Source organism: Cavia porcellus, unplaced genomic scaffold, assembly GCF_034190915.1.
Source record: "Cavia porcellus strain 051 isolate PalLab524CR breed Dunkin Hartley unplaced genomic scaffold, mCavPor4.1 scaffold_8, whole genome shotgun sequence".
Taxonomy (NCBI): Eukaryota; Metazoa; Chordata; class Mammalia; order Rodentia; family Caviidae; genus Cavia; species Cavia porcellus.
The window spans coordinates 56,996,189-57,023,280 of NW_026947491.1; the positions used below are offsets into that span (position 1 = coordinate 56,996,189).

General features: G+C 37.0%; 1 protein-coding gene across 2 annotated transcripts in view; it reads right to left on the reverse strand.

The window, feature by feature from the left end:
- Nucleotides 1–11,437: 11,437 nt before the first annotated feature.
- Kics2 (KICSTOR subunit 2) overlaps nt 11,438–27,092 on the reverse strand; it is a 35,358-nt gene continuing 19,703 nt past the window's right edge. For both annotated transcript variants that reach the window (XM_003476113.5, XM_063255066.1), the window contains exon 3: nt 11,438–14,916. In XM_003476113.5, coding sequence (XP_003476161.1) covers nt 14,100–14,916 — 817 coding nt within the window. In that variant the 3' untranslated portion in view covers nt 11,438–14,099. The remainder of the gene's footprint in view (nt 14,917–27,092) is intronic.

Genomic DNA, 27,092 nt, shown 5'->3' on the forward strand with positions numbered 1-27,092 from the left:
CTTTCAATATAAACTCAAAGGGCATTTGCATCCCCTCCCCTCCCCAAAATATAAAGTACTCTACTCATAGCCTTGTAAACACTCAAAGCAAGAAGAGCTAGTTAGCTTTCTGTCATTGTGATAAAATACTAGAGATATACTAACTTAAATGGCGGAAACGCTTACATTGGCACATAATTCAGAGATTTCAGTCCATGGTCAGTTGACTCATTGTTTGGGACCATGGTGAGGCAGAGCGGGAAGCCTCCTTGACATAACTTTCACCAGCTAGGCCTGCCATCCTACAGATTTCCTCCCAGCTCTGGCTACAAAGCATCATAGCACAAGGGCCAGTTGGTGGACTTTTGTGATCCAAACAATGCACAAGAATCCTACCTGAAAATATGAAGAGGGAACATGTGTCTCAGAACAATCAAAGAAGTCTCAGGGAGGAAGTGGCAGCGAAGTTACAGTCATCTATGAATGCTTCTGAGTCAACATAAATTGACCGCATAGTCCTCAAATGAGCAAAGTGGTTGGAATGACTTGGTGAGAATTCGCTGTAGCTTACACTACAGTTTCTGACTCATCCCTTGAGCCAATCCCCTGATTTCCGGTCTCTACAAGTGCAGTCATGACAGTTCCAACCGTAATCACTAAAAGTGAGCATTTTTATAATTACTCGGCATTGTTTAACTTTTCGTTAACCAAAAAAGTCAAAGGGCACAAATTGTGCCAGGTTGAAAACCTAGGAACGGCTAAGGGGCTATGTGTTGCTTTCATGGCGCCCTCTACTGGCTACTTCCGACCTAATCTCATTCCCAATCTTGCCAAAGGATTTCGCAATTACCTTTCCTTTTCTTTCCTATTTCTCCCTCTTAATATTTCTTTTTCTATTTTGCTTTTTAAAATAGAGGTCCACTCTGCAGAGTTCAGACCCCTAAGGATGTCCAGAAATGAAAATTAATCAGGAACTTGCAAAAACAGTAGCAATATCAAAATATCAACACTATAAGGAAAGTACAGAATTAACTAAAACAGTGCATTGTGGATGATCACCAAATATTTGCCAATCTCATATAATTAGGACAACGGATGCTTTTAATGTGATGTGTATGAAATGATAATGAATACACAGAAGATGCCAAGATATTAGAAAGTTCACGGTGGTACAGTGTGTAATCCCAGCATTGCTAAATGTTAAAATGGGAGGATCTCAAATTTGAGCTCAGTTTAGGCAATTTAGTGACTTTGTAAGAGCCTAACTCAGAATTTAAAAACAAAAAAATTCAAGGGATGGAAATGTAGCTTGATGGGCATGTAGTTCGGTGTAAAGGCTAAATGTTCAATTTTCAGTACTAAAGAAAAAGAAGAAAAAAATTTGAAAATTGTGGTCATAGAATGCAATAAAGACTCAGTATCTGGTGTTTTAAAATTAGTTTCCTTTATTTTTAAAATTGGGCGAACACCTCATCTTTGGCTCATCTTGGCATGGAAATTTAAAAGACTGGTCATGCCCAGGCTTTTTCTTCATCATTCCTTTCTGTGTGATCAACCAACATGCACAGATGATAAATGTAAGGTGGCATCACCATCCAAGGAGCAGACTTCTCAGAAAGTTCAGGAGCATGGCCCTAGGGCATCACATCACCAAGCACACCCAAAGCTGCCCCGGATGTGGGAACTCCAGAGACCAGCGATCCTGGGTCACCTCCAAGTTCTTTTATTAGTGAACTTCAAAACTAGAATCCGGCAGGGCAGAGTGGCACACACTGTGGTCTCAGCACTCTGGAGGGCTGAAGCAGAAGGATGGCAAGTTTTATCCCAGCCTAGGCAATTTTGTGACACCATCTCAAAAACTAAAAAGGGTCAGGGAGGATATAGCTCAGAAGGCCCTGCATTCAATCCCCAGTGCAGGAAGACAAAACAAAACTTGAAACCTTGGATTTCAGATAATCAACTTCTGTATGACTACTTTCCTAAAATGGGCCTGTCTGTGAAGGTGCTGTGCAGGGGCAGTTTCTTGCAACTTTTCCTTTAATATTTGCCTTCTTCCTCTATATAAACTAATATCTCATCTGTAAACTTTACTAAGGTGTATTAGGAGACAATTTTCTATGGATTTCATATTTTTTCAGGTCTTCAGAGTAGAGTACTATGTGTCCTTAATTCTGGACTATCTTTCAAGGCTATTTGTACAGCAGGCATCCTTGGAAGAATGTCCTCTCTGGAGGTGGTGTTTCCCTCTGTGGCAAAGGTCAAACATGTTTACTATTATGGATTGAATTTCCACCCTTCAACTCAACATACTATGTTGAAGTCCTCAGAAACATACTTCAGAAAATGACTACTTGGGTTAAGATGAGGTCATACTGGTGTAAGGTGAGTCCCTAGTTCAGTATGATCAGTGTCCTCGCAGGAGGACAGTTATGTGAAAACAAAGACAGAATGCCATTGATGACAAAGGTGGAGGTTGAAATTGCACACCTGTGAGACAAAGGAGAGCCAAAGGTTTCCAGCAAGCCACCTGAAGTTAGCAGAGGCAAGGAAAGATTCTTCTGCTGTTACAGAGGGACGATACCCTACTGTCACCTTGATTTTAGACTGCTCCCTACACAACCGAAGGACCGATCAACTTCTAGTACCTTGTATTAGAAATTAATACATTTACTGTCCAAAATCATTTTTCCTAGAGCAAAATTAAAATGAGGATGTGGAACATTTGCCTAGTTCACACAAGGCACTGGGTTCAGTCCCTATTATGGGGTGAAGGGGTTTGGTGGGGGCAGGCTTATAGATTCTCTGGCAGGGATAACACACCAATTCTTTGCTTTTGTACTTTTAAAATTCTGCCTAATAATTCTCTTCATGCCGCTTCTTAAAAGATGATAAAAGGACTCAGTGTGAAGACTCTGAGTTTAGTCCTGCCAAATAAATAAATAAATGGGGGATATTATTGGGCAACATGCAAAAATTTAGGTCAACCAAATTTAGATAATTTAAGTCACCATAAACACTGTACCTACTCATTTCACTGAAAGATGTATTTTAAATTAAATATAACTTTTTAAGGTTTATTGAAATCTCTAATGTACGTCATATTTGGTCATTAAATTTTTAGAGCCTATGGTAGCCCAAAGAATATTTACATATAAAATATGCCAAGAAGTACTTAACAAGGTGAACAATTATTTTAGATTAAAATTCCATGGAAGTAGAGCAGAGTTCAGGAAGAAAAAGAAGTAATATAAACCTTCCACCTGTTATAAAGCTTGTTAAGTAGTACAAAATATGGAAAATGATAGTTATCAAATCCCACTGGATAATAACAAGATCTCACTGGATATAATTAACATTTATATACTTTAAAGGTTGATATTTAGGGTATATAATAAAATACAGTTTCACAGTTTTGCCAACATTTATAGAGCAAATGCAACACGTTCAAAGGCTGTTCACTGCCATACTGATGGCAGTGGTTGGAGCCAGCAAATTTTACCACAAACACCAACCAAGCAAGGTTCCAAGTTGGTCTTGGTTCACTTATATCACAACCATTAACATAGTTGATGTTTAATAGTTGGTTCCACCTTGTTTTGTTTTTTCATTACTGGGGATTGATCCCAGGAGCACTAAGCTACATGCCCTCCTCTGTAAAATAAGAAGTAGGAGAGAGAGAGAGAGAAAGAGAGAGAAAGAGAGAGAGAGAGAGAGAGAGAGAGAGAGAGTGTGTGTGTGTGTGTGTGTGTGTGTGTGTGTGTGTGTGTGTGTGTTCTGTGACAAGGTCTCAATAAGTTGCCCAGACTGGGCTACAGCTTGACAATTCTCCTGCCTCATCCTCCAGAATAGCTGTTCACAAGTGTGTACCACACTTATCCAGCTTAATAGTTATTAAATGAATGTTGAGTACTAGAAAGGAAACATTCATTTCCTCTGTGTGCTTCTACTTACAGGATAGCTCTATGATATGTACTAGTCTTGCCTCAAGTGACTGAAGTCAGGATGACCCTAGGGACTAAAGGGTGTCCTGCACTGCCCTATCTTGTTACACCAAAAATGAAATTACCCTTGATCTAACGTAGGCAGTCAACTGGCTGAATCATAAATCTCCAACCAAATCAGTCATCAGAATTTCAATTCAACAACATTACAAAATTACTCTGCAGTTTCCAGATTAGCAAAAGCAGAATTAACCCTAAGGACAAAGTTAGCAAAAGTCCCAATGACTATCTCCCTCTCCTAGATCAGTGTCAAATGCCATTCCACATTTTTCTGCTGCACCACTACATGGAAAACAGCTTTCACAATTTTCTCCAATGCAGGTATCTCTCAGGACCACCCTTGAGTTACACCTTAGCTTAGATCCCTGCCGACAGATTCTGACTGTTAGGTAGGGGTTGGAGGAAGGAAAGCTCATTGACTCGCCCCATTTTCTAGAATTGACATCTTTAAAATACCATGTGGTTTGAAATCTAAAGAGTCCCAGAAACAGACCTTGTATAGAAAGTACATTGAAATAAATATGGAGACAAGTCAAAGCACTAGCATTATGGATTTATGCGATAGTAAGTTAAGTCTCCAAAGGCAGATATGTACATCAACCTATTTCTTCTGACTCATTCCCTCAGGAGAAACCACTTACAGTAATTCAGGCAAAAGGCCATGAAATAACTGCATTGGTAACAGGAACCTGGTAGAAAAGTAGGGAAGGAATCACTAAATTAAACTGTACCTATGGAACCTTCTTAGGAAGTCATATGGGGTGTGCTGTCTCCTTCCCTCCTTCCCTCCCCTGACCCCTGGAGGAAAAAACTCTATTTTCTTAAACTTTTAAAGAAAAAAGTCAGAGGCTCATTTAATACTTTTATACACTGATTAGTTATAGCAGACCAAAAAAAAAAAAAAAAGCTTTGCTCAATAAAGCATTACATATTAAAAATATATTTGGAGAGATTTTAGTTTCAAGTAGTTTTTGTTTTGAGGGAGTCTGTTATATACAAACAGCACTGGTTGAGAGTAGCTGGCTAAAAGTAGAGTAGCTGGACACAGAGGTGTCCTTGCAGTGGCTTGGCTTCCTATGGTAAGTTCATGGTGTCAACATCAAACCTTCCCCTGTATCCCCCCATGTGTTCCTGCTCTAGTGCTTGAAAAAGACTAACTGGTTGTAAAAACGATCAGAATGAATACTTTCGCATGCCAGTTTCCCAAACTGGGTGGAGCCATGGGCCATGTTTTGGCTCCTGAGACATGGGAAAAAGTAACAAAAATGAAACAGGTGAGGAGATACCAGAAACTAAGGAAGGGAGGAAGAAAAAAAGAGGAAAGGGAGGCAGAGGGAGAGAGGGAAGGAGGAAGGAGAAAATAGTTGACAGTAAGGAAGACAAAATCAACCAGGAGGAACAATAAAGAAAGGTCATAGGTTTATATAGAAGTATCTCATGGTAAAGAGAAAAATGGTTGCTTTAAATTTAAGATTAAATGTTGAGGCAAAAATCCTTATGAATTCATATACATAGGATTTCTTTAAAAATTCTCCAGGGCGTTTGATAAATGCCATTATTTTGAAAACTGTATTTAGCATTCTTCTGAACTATAATTTGAAGTAACAGTTGGAGCTGAAATTACTCTTTATAGATATAGTCTGGCTAATAAAAGGAAAAATGTAATTATAACAGTATTGCCAGTTTGTAACACTAGTGATACAGCCTAACTGGGCAATGCCAAGGAGAAAGACACAGATCCAGTCATATCTGTAGATGTTAACATGCTCCTTTACTTCTAACGGAGCAATCAGATGAAAATATTAAGCTAGACATGATGGAGGCCAAGACAGGAGAATCTAGACTTGAAGGCCTCTCTGAGCTACATACTGAATTCAAAGCCAGTCTGGATCACATAGTGAGACTCTGTCTCAAAAAACAAAAAACAAAACCAAAAGCAATAAAATCAAAATAACATGCCAAAGACTAAAATTAGGTCTATATCTATCACCATGCACAAAACTCAAAACAGATCAAAAATCTAAATATTAAGAAACACTAAATCTACTGGAAGAGACAGTAGGTAGAAATCTTGAAGACATAGGTGTAGATAGTCAATGAACAAAACAGACTGCGTGGGAAATGCTTCAAAGAATAAACAACTGGGATCTCATCTTATTAAAAAGCTTTTGCATAGCAAAAGAAATCACCAACAAAGAGAAACTACAACCCATAGAGAGGGAAAAAATTTTAGCCAATTGTCTCTCAAATAAAGGACTTTTATCTAAAACATACAAAAAATTGTAAATAAAACAAAACAAAACTCAAACATCCCAAATTCAAAGACCCAATCCAAAAATGGGCATCAGAGATGAATACACACTTCTTAGATGAAGAAATACAAATGGCAAATAAATAAATGAAACAATGGGAGTCTCACAAAGATGGTGGATCAGTAAGCAGCAGCGTACAGAGGCTCCCTGAGAGAGAGAACTCAGATGCTGGAATAAAACATCTTGGAGAGATCCAGACAGAGGGAGATGGATCCTCTCGACCCAGGAAGAAACTAAAGGGAAAAGAGTTGGTCAAACATGCAGTCCTTGGGGTTACCACTGGAGCAGCTAAGATTAGTGGCCACAATGCTCTTGCTGGAACAACCCAAACTCACAGCACCTTGACTTGCACCGCTGCCTCCCCCCAGATCCATAGTCACACTGAAGTCGGAGGTTGGCAAGCCCAATGGAAAACAGAGCCAGTGTGGAGATCTGCATTAACCCATGGTGAGTGCTCAGAATAAGACCCTCTCACAGGAAAGGGGCGACCAACTGGATGACATGTTGGAATTGGGCAGGATGAGCCTAAACTAGGAATGGCAGTGACTTCAGTCAGTTACTCCCTTCCCAAAGCATATTTGGTGGGATCTGCTTGGCCTGGGTTACTCCCCTGACTGGGAGTAAGTTCTCCATAAGTCCTCCCAAACTGATTCTGTATGTGTAGCACACACTAATGCAATAAAAGCCCCCAAAAGTTGACTGGCCTGGAGGGGAGGAGACATCATATGCTGCCTCTGCTTGCATCTCAATGACCAACAGCAAATTGGAGAGAGTAGAAATCCCTAGTCAGCGCCCTTCAGAAGAACCATAACCAACAAGGAAAGGGGCTGAGACCTCCACTATACACCTATATGGAAGAAACCAAAAACATGACAAGAGAAATAAGAAAAAAACCCCAGCCCCTAACCCTGAGAATATTGATCCAGGAGAGGTAAATACAGAAGAAATTGAGGGTAGAAAACATGTAATAGCAGACATGGCATCAGTGGACATAAAGAGATATCTTTGGGACCTCATAGATGAGCTCAAAAGTGAAATATTAATTCAAGTAAAGCAAGATATAAGCAGATTAAGAAAAGAAATGCTAAGCACCTCTCAAGACACAGATGGAAGAATGGAGGAACACAAAAAAAGGAGAGAAATGTTCAATGAAGAATACAAAGAAAACCTAGAATACATGAAACAGATTCAAAGAGATTACCAGTAAATTAAAAACTCCATTGAAAGCTGGCAAAACTGCTTGAAAGAAAGAGGTCCACATAGAGGAAGATGGATCTAAGAAACTAAGGATAGACTATCAAAATTTGAAGACAGATTTGCAATGTGTGACCACGAAAGGAAAGATCTCTTAAAAATAACAAGGAAACAGGCAGTAACAAAACAAAGGCTAGAAGATGACAAGAGGATCTATAATTTAAGAATAAAAAGTGGATAAAGAAGGAATGATAAAAACAAAGGAAATACAAAGTGTCTTAGTTACTTTTTATTCATCAATGAGACAAAATACCTGATGACCAAAGTTGGGAAAGTAAAGGTTTATTTCTTACAGTTTTTTGGAGGTTTGAGTCCATTCTCAGTTGGCTCCAAAGGCATGGTGGCATGGCGGGGCTGCAGTTCATAGTGGCTGCAAACAGCAAGGCAGAAACTGGCAAGAGAGAGAGCAAGACACACCTTCTTCCTGCCATTACATTACATCCTGGCTCCACCCCCAAGCCAATGTAGCACTCACACCCCCAATCCAAGTGCTAGACAATGAACCAATTACAAATGCACAATGCAAATGCATGAGGCCTGGGGACCACCAACATAAACTATGACACAAAGGCTATTCACAGAAATAAGTAAAGAAAACTTCCTAAGGATAGGAAAAGGAAATGATATTCAGATGTATGAGGCATACAGAACTCCAGCCACCTATAACCAAAACAGATCTACACCCAGATATATAATAATAAAGATCCCAGAAATTCAATGTAAGAACAGAATATTAAAAGTCGTCAGAGAAGAAAAACAGATCACCTATAAAGGAAAATCCATCAGAATCACAACAGACTTCTCGACACAGACCATCAAATCATCCAGAGCTTGGAGCAAAATATTCCAAGCTCTGAAAAAAAATAACCTCCAGCCCAGATTGATGTACCCTGAAGAACTGTCTCTCGTAATTAATGGAGAAACAAGATGCTTCCATGACAAAGAGGAACTGGGGGGATTCATAACCACCAATCCAACCCTACAGAGAATACTGAAGGACATTCTAGAGAGAGAAAAAAAATACCAGGATATCAGGAACGGTGGCAGAGAGGCCTCAATGAATGGGCAGACAGTGCAATGAAGGAGAAAAGTAGACAACCAGTGGCAAAAAAAATAGCATAGCAGAAATGGGGCAGGGAAGGTTGGCTATAATTTCTAACATAGGTGGCCTTGATACACTAAAAAAAAAGAAAAAAGAAAAAAAGAAACACAGGTAAAGTAGATCAAGAGGTAGGGTCCACCAAGATGCTCTGTACAGGAAATATAATTAACCTTAAAAAGGGTTTATGGACTGAAAATCAAATATGAGAAAAACAATGCTCTATGTGACAGGGAGCCAGAGAAATAAGGGCAACTCGACCAGCACCTGCAGGTAGGTTGGAAAGACAGGATACTTATGTGCAATAGAGAACTACCTAGCTATAAGGAAGGAAAACTTTGAGGCTTTTGTAGGTAAAGGAATACGACTTGAGATCTAGTCCAGGAGTGAGTAGGTGTGGAACCACTTAGGTAAACAGCAGGTTGCCCCCCACCCCCAATCTAAAAACTGAGCGAGTTGGTGGGACCAAAAATGTGCAGTGTACCTGGTGGGAGTGAACAAGGAGGAATAGTCTAAAAGAGAAGGCAGAGGATATTGTTAATTGTGTATCAGGATTTAAAATCCACATTACTCACACCGCTCTGTTTAGATGGATTATATTCTGTTCCAGTTTGTCTACTTGTACTAGATTTGAGGCCACAGACAGCTATTCCGAAAATAGCAGGATATAGTATGGTAATCATTCTCAATTTCCTATTGAATTTATTTGAAGCCCTGTATAACTTACACAGCTTTATCATGACTGATCTTAGTTGAATCTGGTTTGTTAGATTGCTGCTTTGTATTGACAGATTTCATTCAAATCTGTTATGATTGACAGTATCAAGTCTGAGAGTATAGGCAACCACACTGAAGATGACACAATTCATTAGGATATCGGCTCTGGTTTGATTATTACCTGCTTTTGAAGTTTTACACTGTCTACAATATTTTGTTTTTATTAATAATGTTACGTACTGCTATGTTTAATTATACCATGCCTGATGATACACACAATTCTATTGAAGATAATGAGACAACACAGTACCCTTTGTAGATCACCTTTTACTGTGATTTTATATGACTATTTCATTTCATGTTTTTATAGGAATTTGTTTTTTCCTTCCAATCCAGAAAGGATAGGTATAGAGACTCATGCATGCGTAGAACTATAAATATGAGAACTGATCATATAATGCATGATAAAGTGAACAACTACTTTAAAGAAAAATAGACACTACAGTACCCAGCGCTGATTTTGTAGCGCCCTGATGTGAAATACTATTATTCTTTGTTCATAGTGATTTTAGCCTGTTATATTTTAATTTCAACACACATGAAGGAATGGGCAGCTATTTTGAAGAGAATGAGATACACTATGACAGCATTGTTGACTTCCCTATTGTCTGATCTTGAAGACCTAAAACACCTTCTTCATCTTGTTCAGATCAGTTCTATATTAGGTTGTTTTGTGTGAATTCTCTATATGTGAAGAAATGGACAACTATTTGGAAGAAAACAAGACAATATGATAGATCTCTGGTTGTATTGCTTTGAAATTCATGTCTCCTACATTGCTTTCTTATGTTCTGTTTTGTTAATTTTATCCTCCTTAAAATTTTTTAAAAATGTTCAACATCACTGGTCATTTGAGAAATGCAAATTAAAACAATACTGAGATTCCATCTCACCTCAGAAAGAATGTCAAGAAGTCAACCAATAACAATTGCTGGAGGCGATGTGGAGGAAAATGAACCATTCTCCACTGTTGGTGGAAGTGCAGACTGGTGCTATCAGTGTGAACATCACTGTGGAGATTCCTCAAAAACTAGGCTAAGAGGTCCCATTTTACCCAGCTAGACCCCTTCTGAGTGTATTCCCAGAGCTGAAAATGTTATACCATAGCAATACATATGCATCTATGTTTATAGCAGCACAATTTGTGGTAGTTAAATCTTGGAAACAACCTAAATACTCATTAACTAGTAAAGGGATAAAAAAGATGTTTTTTTTTTTTTTTTACAAAATGGAGTACTACCCAGGCATAAAGAATGATACACTTGGGCTAGGGATTTAGCTCAGTGGTTTAACTGCCTGCCTGGCAAGTACAAGGTCATGTCAATCCCTAGTACCAAAAAAAAATGATATATTTGAGACTTTTACAGGTAAATGGATACAACTCAAGACCATACTCACAGATGAAATAAATGATTCACGTGTGAATAAGGTCTAAAAGGTACAACAGATATTGTAAAATAGAAATTGTTCAAAAGGAATTAGGATGGGTGAAAGGATAAAGGATAATAGAGAAAAGGAAAAATGTAAGTCAGTTATATTACTGTCTCTTACTTCATTAAAAAGATGTGTGCTAATACTGATTGGTGAAATTTTTATGCCCTTATCTTGCACCCTGAGCAACTACTTTAAAGATAACATATAGTGTATTACCTTCTGTTATTCTATTTTGTTATGAAATTGTTTCACTTTTTTTCACAAAATAAAAATATTTTTTAAAAAATAGAACTGATGTGATCAACCAACCATAGAAATCTGGGAACAAAGAATAACAAAGATTCTAAAATAGGGGGCTGGGGGCTTAGCTTAGCGGCATAAGCGCCTGCCTTGCAAGCAGGCAGTCGTGAGTTTGATCCCCGGTACTAATAAAAAGGAAAGACAAAAAAAAAAAGATTCTAAAATAGGAAGACTAGGTGAGTGTGTTGGGTCCTTTATACGTGTCTTCTAAACTAGCTCTTTAAGAAGTGTTCAAATTCATGACAAAGCACAGACATGAAGAAAAAGAGAGAGGTATCAAGTTTAAGGGAAGAGCGGCTTCATCTTTTATTTAAACAGTTTTCAAACTATACCAAGTTTTCAAATCCTTTTTTAGTATGATTTCTTTACAGTTGATAGTAGCCTTTAAAAGAGGTAACTCACATTTTTGTATCCCCATTTTACAGACAGAAATAGTGAACTCAGAACTTAACTTGCTACTAGATCAGTCTGGACATATTGTAAACATCACCTAAGTGATTCCACTACGAGTAAAGTGAAGTATCAATTGTTTTCTTTCTTGAAAGCAACCTTTCCCAACATGTCCAAATGCACAAATCAGTTCACACACTCCCCACAAAACAACACAGCAAATATCAGGTTGGATGAAGAGAAAACGAAGTTGTAAATGTTCTTCCTGTGTCCAACAACAGCCTGAAGTCAACAGTCGTTCAGAAGCCTGAACAACTCTGGCAAGCTCGGTGTTGACTGCTAATCCCAGTTACCCATAAACATTTATCAGGCTGCGGTTTGGCAACAGATTTCAAAGTAGGCAGTCCATAGAAAATGTACAGATTCACTCTTCAAATCAATTAAACGCATGTATTACACCTCATCTCATATTGTCCTTAGAGGACAAATCTTAAGAGAGAAAAATGGCTTTGTTATGAACCAAAATATGTCTTCTTAATGTAATTAGAAAACCTTATTGAAGAGCTTAAGAAATGATTAAAGTATCAATATTTAATCTTCAAAGACTCCATCAGTACAGTCTATGACAGCTGCATAGTGACTGTGAATTTGTTTAACAGTCCCATTTACCTTCTGTCGTAAACTCTTTTTGTATTTATGCTTAAAAATAGATTTAAAAATAAATATACAATTCAAATATTTATATATTTTACTTATGTATTATATGTAGGTTTTATTTACACTCCTCTCTGGGCTCCATGGAAGCATAGATTCTTTTATGTGGGGACCCTATCATTAAGGCTAATGGTGGCTTTATCTTGGAAAGAAAGATACATAAACACTAAGGAACATTTTTCAGTTTTTTGGCAAAACACAAAAAGGAGGGAAAACTATTTGACTCTTTATTTCCAACTGTTTTCAATTTTTGTTAGATCAATGTAAAACCTATTTATATTTTTATAAAACTTGAGTGAAGACAATGAAGAGATAAACACTACTATCTACTTAAAGTGAACTGGCTTTTTACAAACAATATGATAAAAAAGAGAGAAAGAGAAATAAAGAAAAGAAAAACACATATTCTCTCCAGAAGCTGGGGATTTAGCTCAGCGGCATAAGTGCTTGCCTGGCAAGCATGAGGTTGTGAGTTCAATCCCTGGTACAAAAAAAAATAAAGGAAAATAAAAACATATTCTCTCCAGAGAAGAAGTCAGGTGGGCAGACCTCCCACATTGAGTCTCGGTTCTGCTGACGCCCCTCCCATCCCTGCTGTGGATGCCCAATGGCTCCAATGTATCATGAAAGACAAGACTGGTCTGATCTTTACATTTCACACAAGCTTTGAAGAAACTATCAAAGTAGTAACAATCAAGTTATTCTTTGTGGTTACTGTTACCCTCAACCAGTGACAGAAGTGTAGATTCCCACAGCCTATTATTCCTTCACTGATCTATCTACTTTCCTATGAACACATACTAGAGCAAAATGATAAGGCAGGCTAAGGTGCAGCACTGCTTATAATTTGTAGGAGGCAGACATGAAACCCAAGTTCAAAGTGCATAGGTACTGAGTTGATTATTCTACTATAAAAAAGAGGTTTTTTGAAAGCATAAGTGATTTTTAGCAAGTGCTAGGTATCAAAAGGTCTTCATTTTGACTTTACAAAAGTAGGCTCTGTTGTGTGACAAACTTCAAGTGGTTGAAAAACCAACACTACATGCTTTGTAAGCCTAAAATTAACCAGTAGAGCCAAACATGAACATATATTTCAACAGGGGAGTGATAAACGGAAAGTACGGATGATAATACACTAAAGAATGAAAAACTCTTATGATGGCTTATGCAGACAGTGAAAACTCAAACCTTATAACAGTAAAAGTACATGTATTAGTTCTTTCACTCTGAAAGAACCTATGACCATTAAAGCTGCCATGAAGGTCTTTTAACCATTAAAGCTTGATATTATAGTACTAATAATCCATCTTTAACTTCTGTAGGTAATAGAAATTTCTACCAAGATCCTGTGGCATCAAAATATTAATTTTTATACCAAAATTAAGAAGCTCCATGTTAATTGACTAACTTATGAGACAAAAACATACCCATTTAATATCCTACCCCAATTACTTTTCCAGGAAGGGAAGAAAGGGATGCTTGGAAATGCATTAAAACACACTGTTTGGAATAATAAAAAATATCTAGAAGGAAAAAATCAAAGACTAAACAGAATCTAAATGAAATACAGAAAAATAGGAGAAAATACCAAAACTACTTTGCTCTACATGCATATGGACAGCAATCCATGATAATTTCCTATATTACTCTTTGGATATTTAATTCAATTGGTCTTAACTATTTATAAAGTGTGCAACATAATTAGGGAGGATTTGTTTTTAATTTAGCTCTGAAAGAGGCATGAATGCATGTAAATTCTAGTCACAAACCACTGTAGATCATTACAGCAATTAAAAACAACAATTTTTAGTCTTGAGAATCTTCACACAATGTCACCAGCTAACCTTTGGATCCAGGTTTTAGACTTGCAAAAACTTTGGGGTTCTTTAGAGCAAGTGACAACTCATTGAGGAAGGAAATAAAGTGGGAGTCTCTTTCAGATTTCTTTGACTCAAAAATGACCACAATGGTAAAGTGAGGTTCTGGGCGGGTTAGGAAGTAGGTGCTCTGAACTTTGTCATCGTAGAAGTGGACCACTTTCTCCAAGCTGTTCAGGTCAGTCGTGCGGTCTGTCATGATCATGATGACATTGGGCCAGTGCATGACAGGCCTATCGCTGGGCAGAGAAACCACGGCTGGGTACTGGTCCACGCCCTTAGGGGCTTCTCTGTAGGAATGGGGGTGATGATAGCCATGACCCTGAAAACTCTCTGAACCTCGGTTGTCAAAAATTAAGGACACATTGGCAGCATCGTATTTCCTGATGAAGCTGGAAATCTTTCCAAAAAGGTCTGGGTTAGCTTTTGCAGTCAATGCTTTCATTTCTGAAGCAGTAGTTTGTCGGCTCAGTGCCTCGTGAAAATAAAAGCTAAACTTGGCGAGGAGCATGTTTTTGAGTTTCATTAGCCAAAGGAAAAGGTGTGGGGGCTGAACGGCCTTCTGTGACTGCCCTCCAAACAGATGCTTCTTGGTCTCTCGCTGCTTTTCAAAGATTTGGCCCCAGGTCTGCAGCTTGGTGTGAGCACTGTGCAAGTTAACCAGGGAAGGGAGGAACTTCCACTCTGAGACCTGAGCCTGGGCCTTTAGGAGATGACTCAAGACATCGACTTCCAACTGGAAACTGCTCTCCAAAGGACTGAGGATTGGGTGGTGAAATCTAAAAGAGGGAAGGAAATTTGTAGAAATAAGTGGAAATGTTACTCCATGTTGGTATTCTCTACCTTGAAAAAAATCTATGTAACCAGACAAATAGTATTACACTTGAGGGCAGGAGAAGGACAGAAGAATTCTGTTCAGTTATTTTAAAATTAAGATATAACCTCACAATTTCAGAATTATGTCACTATCTTATTCCACAGAAACAGCCTGGCATTTTAAACAATGAGACCTTCTTCTTTTTAAATATAAATAAATTCAGCTATAATTCTTATTTATTCTGGAATTTGTAACTAACATCATCATCAAAACAAATCACCTTCTTTTCAGGGTGTGGGTCTAAAGAGGTAAAAGTAAAAGTCACTAAAACAATTTGAGTGCATACGTAACACAGATAAACTCATTCACTTTTTATAGTAACTCCATGAGGCATTATTAAACCTTCATTTCAGATAAGAACATATTAAATGTTTATTTAATGAATACAGCATTTGTCAGAAAGATCTTACTCCTTTCATATTTATAGCCCAAAGCCTCTTCATATGTAGTCATGATAAAATGGTGGCCAAAAAGAAACATCCAGCATTGTTCACTTTCTATTTATCTTCTAAGGCCTTGAAAAATCTAGCCCTTTCTCAACTTAAACCATGTTTCTATTCTTTTGCCTTCCTGTAAATATTAAATTGAAAATGCAATCAAGATAATAGTATGACTGCATTCCCACTTGTTCTAAACAAAATATCTTTTAGATAGTATAACCATCATCTACATTAAGAAATATCTGTATATTATGAATATGTACATATATGATCCATAAATTTTGTTTCATATTTATCCTTGCTATGTACAATATACTTTATATTTTCTACTATACTAAACATATATTTTAAAAACAGATTACTACTCAAAAATTAATTTCAAGACTCACAGGTTGCTGCTTGCTACCTATAACCATTTTCCCTTCCAGGCAGAGGTGACAGGGACAGTACAAACAGCCTGATGTGAATGACATCAGCAGCTTTTTCATCAGTGCTTCTCTGAGGTCTCCTCAACAGAGGCACTTCCTCAGAAGTCTCTTCTGTCCACTCCCAAAGTCAGGATCTAGTTATATCCTCTAGTTTTTTAATACCATCTTTATAGAAGTCGCTTGATCTTATAATTTATCAGACAATCTGAGACAGTTGCCCTACCTTTAAGTTCCGTCTACAGCACAAATAATAGCCTGCCTATTCCTTTTTCTCTAGAATAGATGGCACAAGTAGGAATCCAGTAAAAGTAGTGGCTGACTATATATTATGACTTGAACTCTACTCTCTGTTTATTGATTTTGCTTGTGACCTAAATGAAGTTCTGTAACAGTGTAATGGCTAAGAAGAGTCCTTCATGTATGGACCACTCAGAGCATTCTTGTTCAGTCTTTTCCTTCTAAGAAATGACCAGTTAGTTTGGTGTCTGCCTAGCAAACCCTGCCTTCTTCTCAACAAGCCCACATCAAGTCTTTTTATTCTCCCTACAGATCAAAAGCACCACCAGAACAGACTGCAGGAATCCTTCAGCAAATAACCCTATTTGAAGGGTGAGGGGAACCATTTGTATTTACTGAGTATATCTTACGCTTCAAGCACTATGTAGATGTTTACAGGCCTACACCCATTTAATATCACTTCGCTGTTAACAGAACAGACATTTGACATACAGCTTGCTTTTTGTTCCTCATGAAGAGGAAAATGCTTGTGACTAATTAAAACAATTTAAAAAATCATCACAAATGTATCTAAAGGGTTTTTAAAAAAAATCTAAACACTAATTAAAGGAGTTATATTTAAGGAAGCACATATTGGGTTGGACACTGTAAGACTAAAACTCATTACTGTGGTAAACAGAATAGTTATTCACATAAAAATAAAACTCCTTTTGATATATTATCCACATTTTATCCTAACCATTCTTCAAGAACAAGTTAAAACATTGGTGCAGGGTCACATCTAATAATATGCAAGATAAACCAGATCTCAAATCTTCTAGCTCACTCTGTTTAAGTAAACTCATCACACATTACGTGTTTTAGAATAAACATTCAGAAAGTCTAATATATAATACACACACACGCACATGTACTAGCATAAGTCTCAAAAATTTTGAACTGTAAGCAAGGGTCCTACCATCCTAAACTTTAGGTTTGTTTACACTTATGAACATTAAGTATCACAATTTTATACTCATGGCTATGGGAAAATCTACCAAGAACTATGAATACAGAAAGTTAACAACAGAAAAGATATATGGAGTTAAAGATACCTGTAATTCATATATTGCTTGACTTATGGAGATTATATGCCAAAATAAATACGTCAAAAATGCATTTAATGGAATCTGGGGAACTAGGCAGCCGGAGGTGAGTACCTGCACACCATCCTGAGCTGGGAAGTTTAAGATCATCACTCCCAGTGGTCAAGGAACTGGCCAGCTTCCCGCCACACTCCACTGGCTCCAGCTCTGTAGGTTTTCAGCCTACTTGCGCCACCCCCAGCGACCCTCTCTCAATCTGGGGAACTGGGCAGCCACAGGTGAGTGTCCACACACCATCCCAAGCCCTGGGACTTTAAGATCATCGCTCCCAGTGATCAAGGAACCTCCCAGCTTCCTGCTACACTCAACTGGCTCCGCAGGTTTTGGGTCTGCTTGGGCCACACAGTAAACTTCTCTCAATCCAAAGAACTGGGCAGCCAGAGTCCCAGGAGCTGAGGGCATAGCAGACGATTTCTAATAGGCCCAGGGGAAGTTTTGAAACAACACTTGAAACAGGGAAATACACGAAAATGACAAAACGAAAGACCAAAATGCAATCTCAAACCTGTAGCCCATCCCAAGAAACCTTAGGAGCTATGTACATAGAAGAAAATATATGCCATACACCTGAAATACCTGAAATAATAGCAACTGATATAAAGAAGCAACTCCAGGAAGCTTCAAAGGAATTCAAAATAGATATAATCTCCCAGGTAAAAGGAGAAATGATAAAAGTAATGAAAGAGATGCTGAACACATCTAAACAAGACACAGTTAAAAAATTAGAGGAACAAAACAAAAAGATAGAAGCCCTGGATGAACAATATAACAAACAAACAGAATACATGAAGCAGATTCAAAGAGATATACAGGAAATCAAAAATTACATTGAAACTTTTCAAAACCTCCTCAACGGAAGTGAAGACAGAATTTCAGACCATGAAGACAAGACTGCAGCTAGTGAACAGGAAAGGAAAGATCTTTTAAAAATAATAAGGAATCAGGAAATAACAATTCAACAGCTGCAAGATGATGCAAAAAAAAAAAAACAAAACAAAAAAAACAAACCATAAGATTGATAGGGATATATGAAAAACAATGGCCAACACAAATGATATCAAGAGGATATTTAGAGAAGTAATAGCTGAAAATTTCCCAAACACGAGAATGGAAACTGACATTAGGATCAGTGAAGCATATAGAACTCCAAATAGCCATAACTAAACTAAAACTACACCTAGATACAGACTGAAAGTCAAAGGATGGAAAACCATACTTCATGCAATAGGAATCCCCCAAAAAGTGGGAGTAGCTATTCTGTTTGCAGACAATGTGAACTTCAAACCAAGAATAATCAGAAGAGATAAAGAAGGTCATTACATACTGGTTAGGGGAAAACTTCAAGAGGAAGAGATAACAATCTGAAATATATATGCACCAAATTCCAGAGCACCCAGTTATACAAAGCAGGTATTAATATAGAAATGAAAATCAAATAAGCAATAACACAATTACAACAAGAGACCTTAACACACCATTGACACCAAGGGACAGATCAACCAGATAGAAAATCAGCAAAGAAATAACAGAACTAAATCACACCTGTGAACAAATGGACTTGATAGACATATACACAGTGTTCCATCCAACAACATCAGAATACACATTCTTCTCAGTAGTACCTGGGACATTCTCTAAAATAGACCATATAATAGCCCACAGAACATATTTAAATAAATGCAAAAGAGTTGAAATTATCCCATGCATGTTATCGGATCATAGAGCCATGAAACTAGAAATTAATGATAAAAGAAACTGCAAAAATCCCACAAACACATTGGAAATTGAATAACACACTTTTGAGCAATCAGGGGGTCACAGGAGAAAATAAAGAAGAAATTAAGAAATTAAAAAATACCTACAAGCAAACAAAAATACAAATACAATTTACCGGAATCTGTGGGTTGAACGAAACCAGTCCTCAGAGGAAAATTTATTGCACTGAGTTCCCACATCAGGAAAACAGAACGAATACAAATAAATAATCTGACACTACACCTCAAACATCTAGAAAAAGAAGAGCAAGTCAAGCTCAAAGCCAAAAGAAGGGAGAAAATTTAAATATCAGAGAAGAAATTAATGCAATAGAGACTAAGAAAACAATCCAAAGAATCAATGAATCAAAGAGTTGGTTCTTTGAAAGAATAAATAAAATTTAATAGCCCCAGCAAACCTTATTAAACGAAGGGAAGATAAGGCTCAAATTCATGCAATAAGGAATGAAAAAGGTGAAATCACTACAGACTCTGTAGAAATACAGAAGATCATCAACACCTATTTCAAAAACCTCTACTCTCATAAATTCAGTAACAGAAGAAATCAACAGATTCCTAGAAACATATGAAATACCAAAGCTAGGTCAAGAAGATAGATGTAAAACTGCTGAATAACCCAATTTCTATTAATGATATTGGAAATGTAATTAAGTCCTTACCTACAAAGAAGAGCCCAGGCCCAGACGGATTCACTGTGGAATTCTACAAGAAATACAAAGAAGACCAACACTCCTCAAGCTCTTCAATGAAATTGAAAGTGAAGCAATCCTTCCTAAGTCATTCCTGGAAGCAAATATTACTCTAGTACCAAAACCTGAGAAGGACCCAACTGAAAGAGAGAACTACAGACCAATCTCCCTAATGAACACAGATGCAAAAATCCTCAATAAAATATTGGCAAATAGGATGCAGCAAATCATCAAGAAGATTAGACACCATGACCAAGTGGGATTCATCACAGGCATGCAGGGATGGTTCAACATATGTAAATCAATAAATGTAATCCACCATATCAATAAAGCCAAAAATAAGAATCACATGATCATTTCTAAAGATGCAGAAAAAGCTTTTGATAAGGTCCAACATTCATTCATGATAAGAACCTTACAGAAAATTGGAATAGATGGTCTTTACCTCAATATGATAAAGGTCATCTATGACAAACCAACAGCCAGTATCATATTAAAAGGCCAAAAACTGAAGGCCTTTACCTTAAAATCAGGCACAAGACAAGGATGTCCCTTATCACCGCTCCTATTCAATATAGCACTGGAAATACTAGCCAGAGCAATTAGACAAGAGAGAGAAATAAAAGGGGTAAAGACAGGAAAAGAGGAAGTTAAATTATCATTATTTGCAGATAACATGATACTCTACATAGAAGACCCCCCAAAACTCCATTGAACGTCTCCTAGATATAATAAATAAATTCAGCAATGTAGCTGGATACAAAATCAATACTCAAAAATCAATAGCATTCCTATACACTAACAACAAAATCACTGAGAGAGAAATACAAGAAGCCACACCCTTCACACTAGCATCCAACAAAATAAAATACTTACTTAGGAATTAATCTCATGAAAGAAGTGAAAGATCTATATAGGAAAAATTATAATGCCCTGAAAAAGAAATCGAAGAAGATCTCAGAAAACAGAAAGACATCCCTTGCTCATGGATAGGAAAAATAAATATTGTGAAAATGACCATTCTCCCAAAACTGTTATACAGATTCAATGCAATCCCAATAGAAATACCATCAACATACCTCATAGATCTAGAGAAATCACTCCTAAAATTCATCTGGAACCAGAAGAGATCTAAAATAGCAGAGACAATTCTAGGCAGCAAAACAAGGCAGGAAGTATCACAATCCCTGACTTGAAGTTATAATACAAAGCAACTGTAGTAAAATCAACATGGTACTGGAATCAAAACAGAACTGAAGATCAATGGAATAGATTAGAAGATATAACCACAACTACAAACACACTCAACCACCTTATCGTTGATAAAGGGGCCAAATATGTTCACTGGAAGAACGACAGTCTCTTTAATAAATGGTGCTGGAAAAACTGGCTCTCCATATGCCGAAAACTAAAACTAGACACATGCCTATCACCATGTACTAAAATAAAATTTAAATGGATCAAAGATCTGAATATTAAAACAGAAATACTAAATCTACTGGAAGACAAATTGGGTAAAAACCTTAAAGACATAGGGGTAGGTAGAGAATTCATGAACAGGAATCAAACCACACGGGAAATACTTCCCAGAAACAATAACTGGGATCACATCTTATTAAAAAGCTTCTGCACATCAAAAGAAATCTCCAGCACAGTGAAAAGAAAACCCACAAACAGGGAAAAATCTTAGTGAATTGTCCCTCAGACAAAGGACTTCTGTCTAAAACATGAAGAATTGAAAAAAACAGACCCCCAAAATTCAGAGATCCAATCCAAAAATGGGCATCTGAGATGAATACACAATTCTTGGATGAAGAAATATGAATGGCAAATAAATACATGAAAAAATGTTCGGCATCATTACTCGTTAGAGAAATGCAAATTAAAACCACACTGAGATTCCATCTCACTCCTGAAAGAATGGCCAGGATCAAGAAAACTACCAATATCAAAAGCTGGAGAGGCTGTGGGGAAAAAGGAACTCTCCTGCACTGTTGGTGGGAGTGTAGACTGGGGCAACCATTGTGGAAGTCAGTCTGGAGATTTCTCAAAAGGCTAGGATTGAAAGTCCCATTTGATCCAGCTATTCCACTTCTAGGCATATTCCCAGAAGAACTAAAAACATCATAACCAAGCTGGGGATTAGCTTAGCGGCATAAGCGCCTGCCTTGCAAGGAGGCAGTTGTGAGTTGGATCCCCGGTACCGATTAAAAAAAAACAAAAAAAACAAACAAAAAAAACCATCATAACACAGTGGTATATGTGCACTCATGTTTATAGCAGCACAATTTTTAATAGCCAGATCTTGGAAACAACCTAAGTGTCCATCAACTGAGGAATGGATAAAAAAGTTGTGGTATTTTTATACTATGGAGCACTACTCAGCTATAAAGAATGACCACACTGAGATATTTATAAATACATGGATACAGCTTGAGACCATACTCATAAGTGAAATAAATCAAACTCACATGTATATATACCATATAGTCTCCTTAGTGTAAGAAATGGTAAGAATACATAAAAGTACATGGTAATCATGATTCCCCATTATATTTCTTTGAAGCTTTGTGATGTTTACATTCATTAGTTGGAATGATTTTATTCTGGGTTGATTTTATTGTCTGTGATGGTATGAACAGCTATTTTGAATAAAACAAGACATTATAATAGCTAGTGGTAATTTAATATCATCTTGTTTTGAAGTCCTACCATGCTTTTGTTCTTCTGTCTCCATCAGTTTTATCATGTTGTATCTTACTGGATTTTATTATGTCTGATAGTATAAACAAAATTTTTTATGGACAAGGGGATAATATAATAACCATTCTTCATTTTCTGTTAGTTGATTCTGAATATCCTGTAATACTTTCATTCTCTTGAATGGTTTTATACTATGTTGTTATGTTTGATACTATAGTATATGAAGGTATACTCAAATATTTCAAGGAAAGAGACACTATGGTAGCTACTGTTATGTCGGTAGCTACTATGACACTGTGGTAGCTACTGTTTGTCTTGTGATGAAACACTATGTTGCTTAAAATGTTCTGTTCTTATCTGTTTCGTTATGTCCTCTTTTATCTTAATCTTTTTAAAATAAAAAAAAATTTAAAATGCATTTAATGTACTTAACCTGTTGGACATCACAGATTAGTGACACAAAATACTCTATCAACAGTTTACCCTCCTCGTTACATGTCTGCCCATGACCATTGCCCAGCATCACAAAAGAATACTACACTAAGTGTTAGTAGCCTAGGAAAAGATCAAAATTCCACGTGTGATTTCTATGGAATGTGTATGGTTTCTGCCCCATGGTACAACTGAAAAACCACAAGCTGAATCAGCGTAAGTCAGGGGCCATCTACATAACACTTCTGTTACTTTTCTACTGCTTTCAGCTGGAAATCATCATTTATATTTAATGTTCTCCTCAAAAAGATATGAATTCCCTGTATAAGCCTTTAGAAAATTCTCAACAGTCTTCCATAACATATACTAACATGTTTAAATGCTTGACATTTATTAAAGATGAATGTGAATATTGAAGCTATTTTTTTATCCTGAGGAGCTAAAAATTGCATTTTAAAGTTAGTCTGCCAAGACAGAGAGATTAACATTATGATGCATCATTTTTGCCTTTTCAGTTCTGCTGTGTCTCAGAATTATTCACAACTTGTACTACAGAACAATCTGTTGTAATACAAAAATACACACCTAACCTATGGCGGCAAGTCTGAAAAGAATCTGAATAGGGAAGAAATTAACAACAATTTGCAGAGCGTATCTCTAAAGAATGAGAGCAGGAAAGAAGGAAGGTAAGATAGCATACTCCACAAAATAGACGAAAATTTTTAAAAAGACAACTTTGTGTAATATTCTGAGTCACAAAACTCCAATTCAAAAATACAACCTTTTTCTTGTACAAATCCACACTCTAGAGTTCTTTCCAAAACAAGTACACTGGTCTCATTTATATGAGAAATCAAAAGCCTAGTTAAAAATATAATCTGTAGCATAATGCCACAAAACTGCACATGCAAATGGCAAATTTTATGTTGTAATCACTCAACTGAAATTTTACTACAATAAAGAGAAATCTGTAACCTCTTTTCACTTGAACTGACTAGTTCACTAGTTTTTTGATACTAGTAAGTTAACAGTACAACTTCTCCATCTGACAGTCTTATGTTCTAAGACCCTCAGAGGATGACTGAAGCCTCAGCTAGTACTCAACACTATATACATTACTTTTTTCCCCATATACACCTATGATAACGTTTATAGATTAGGCACAGTAACATATTAACAACTAGTAATAAGGTAGAATAATTATAATAATATGCAAGTTATATGAATGTGGCCTCACTCAACTCTCAATGGGCACGGGTACACTGGACTAAAGGATGAATCACATGCTAGGTGTGACAGTGAGAGATTTCATCCTGCTCTTCAGAATAGCAGGGAGGGAGGAGAGAAGAGATGGATACAGGATGACAAGTGGAATTAAAAGATGTTATGCTAATATGTCAACTCCACAAAGAAATACAAACATTATGTACTATAAATATGTACTAATAAAACTTATGAATTGTCTATTTCTAGAATTTTTCATTTAATATTTTCAGAGGACAGCTAATTGTGGAAACCAAAGAAAGCAACCATGGATCAGTATGAATTACTATACAAAGACAAATTAGCCAGGGATTTGTCCTATAGGACCTTCCTATATGTTAGGAAGTATTTACTTGCAAGGTAGAAAACTTATACATTTACTATGAAGGATACAAATAAAGTAACAGTTTGGAGGAAAGAATAATTCCTCTTTATTAAATGATGATGGAAGCCATGGAGGAGATGGCATTTGAATTGGGCCATGAGGCTTAAAGAGGTGGTAGAAATATATATGAGATGCAAGCAATTCTAGTATCCAATAATGAATGGATGAAGAAAGCATAATATATAGATATAATGGATCATTATTTAGCCTTAAATAAAGGAAGAAATAACGTCACATGCTACAACATGGATAAAGCAGAGGATATTATGCTTAGTGAGGTAAGCCATTCATAAAAAGATAAAAACTGCACAATTATACTCATTTAAAGATATATGAAGTAAACATTGGAAGCAAGATATAGTCTCTTTGAGATACCTAGAAAATAACAAATAAGTGAAGAAAAAAAAAGAGTAGATCTCTAGGAAATAAGAAAGAATGACAAGAATACTGAAAATACAGAGAAACTAAAGCTGAAAACAACCCAGAAAAAGCAGTTTATAACACCAACCCCTGCTCCATCCAGGAGAACAGGACCTGTATCTGCTGAGGCCTGCAGAGAACTGGCAGATCCAAGGACAACAATGCACTGGGCCATCCGCGCTAGCCCAGAGAAAGCCCACAGTTACTCTAAACTTCAGAAACAGGTTGGGGTTTTACTTTGAAAGTAACTCCTTCCATATGGCAGGCTAGAGTGGGAGAATATATCCAGTGTAGCGTCTACCACTACACTAGAGAGTGTTTAATCAAGAGTCACTTGGGAAAGGGTTAATTGTTCAAGACTGAGCTACAGAATAACTGTACTTCAGGGGTTCTGAGGTAACACTACCACAATGCTTGGGTGGGAAACAGCCACAAGAACAGTTACAGAGAGGGTATGGACTAAAAAAAGACCCCTGAGAAGTTTAAATTCACACTGGGAAGGACATGAAGGTCCCACCCTCAGTGATAGTAAGTAAGACCGGTTATGTGCAGTTTTAGGAGAGGGCTAGATCTGAAAGTGATAGCACTAAGTCCAGTGAACTGCTTGACATCTGCCTCCACCCACTGCCCTGCTGCATCTGTCTTATGTGATCAGGGTCACATCTTGGCTTGGACTACATGGTTACCACAAAATGGAGTTCATGGACAGAATGGCCTCTGGAGCAGAGGGAGCATTTCATAAACCCACAGGCTGTAAAGCTAGCAGGGAAAAATCAGTGACTTGGAGGCACAGAGGGACACCCAAAATAGAAGTGGCTACAGTGAATGCAACCTTAGAGAAGACATCAATGCCTAGGAGGAATGGTAAGGCAAAACTTAGCATTCATATACAAAAATACGAGCATGGAAACAAAATAGGACTTAGCAGTGATTCACCACCCTTCCCAACTATTGAGCAAATTCCAATATTGCAGACCCTGGAAAGGAACCACTCATTCAATACCACAGAGGACTCTCTGGATTCATTTTTCTTTTTCTCATTGGTTTTTCTGGGTTTGAGGGATGCTTTTTATTTCTGTCTTTTGAGCTTTTCAGTCTTTCTTCTTTTTCTTGGTCATTCTTTTCTGTTATTTTTTATCATCCTTTTTCTCCTTAATAGGATAGTTCATCTCATTTTTCTCTCCCCTTCTCATCTTACTTTTCTTTTTCATTTTTTACTTTCATTTTCATCTTCCCCAACTCCATCTTTTTTTAGTATTCCTAGTAAGCTTTATAAATCTTTAGATATTTATTTTATCCTATGCCATATTGTTGACTTCTTTACTACTGCTAATAGTGGTACAACTGTTGTACTTACTAGACATTTACTATCAGTTAATATTTTGTTTGCCTTTTTGTTTTTATTATTATTATTATTATTATTATTATTATTTTATTTTTCAGGTACCTCTCCTATTACTAAGGATGGCACAGTAGTAGGTTTTATAGGTTCTTATGGTATAATGATATTCAGTTTGTTTTTGAGTCTATTATTGTTGCTGATTTTGTTGCTACTGCTAGGGTGAAACAGTTGTTCCTATTAATTTTAGCTATATGCCAGTATTTGGTTTGTCTTTATGTCATCAACAATACTGCTGCTCACTGCTAGAGAACTAGGGGTTATGCCAATTATACCAACCCTTCCCCTCCGAAAATTAATGGAGATGGTCCTGAGACAGAGGCAAAGGCTTATTGTTACCCTGCTCAGAGCACACCACTGGAAAATAGACAGTAAAGAGATCTTTATACCAGCAAAAACATCTTTCCACAATAACTGACCCTCATCCCTCTGTATGCAGACACACACAGACATACAGACACACACGTACACACACACACACACACACACACACACACACACACGAAACCTGAGAAAACAAAGCAACAAAATACCTCCAAACACCCACAAAGGTAAGCCATGAGCATCAAAGTAGAGAAAATTAAGCCAAACAGCTGAATAATACAGTCACAAAAGAGAGAAAAAAAAAAAAAAACCACAGATATGCAGTGAGTTCAAAGATCACACAACTAAACAAATAGACTTAATAAACAAAAAGATGAATGAACATACAAAAGACACTAATAAAAATCTAATTGAGCTAAACAAAATAACACAACATAA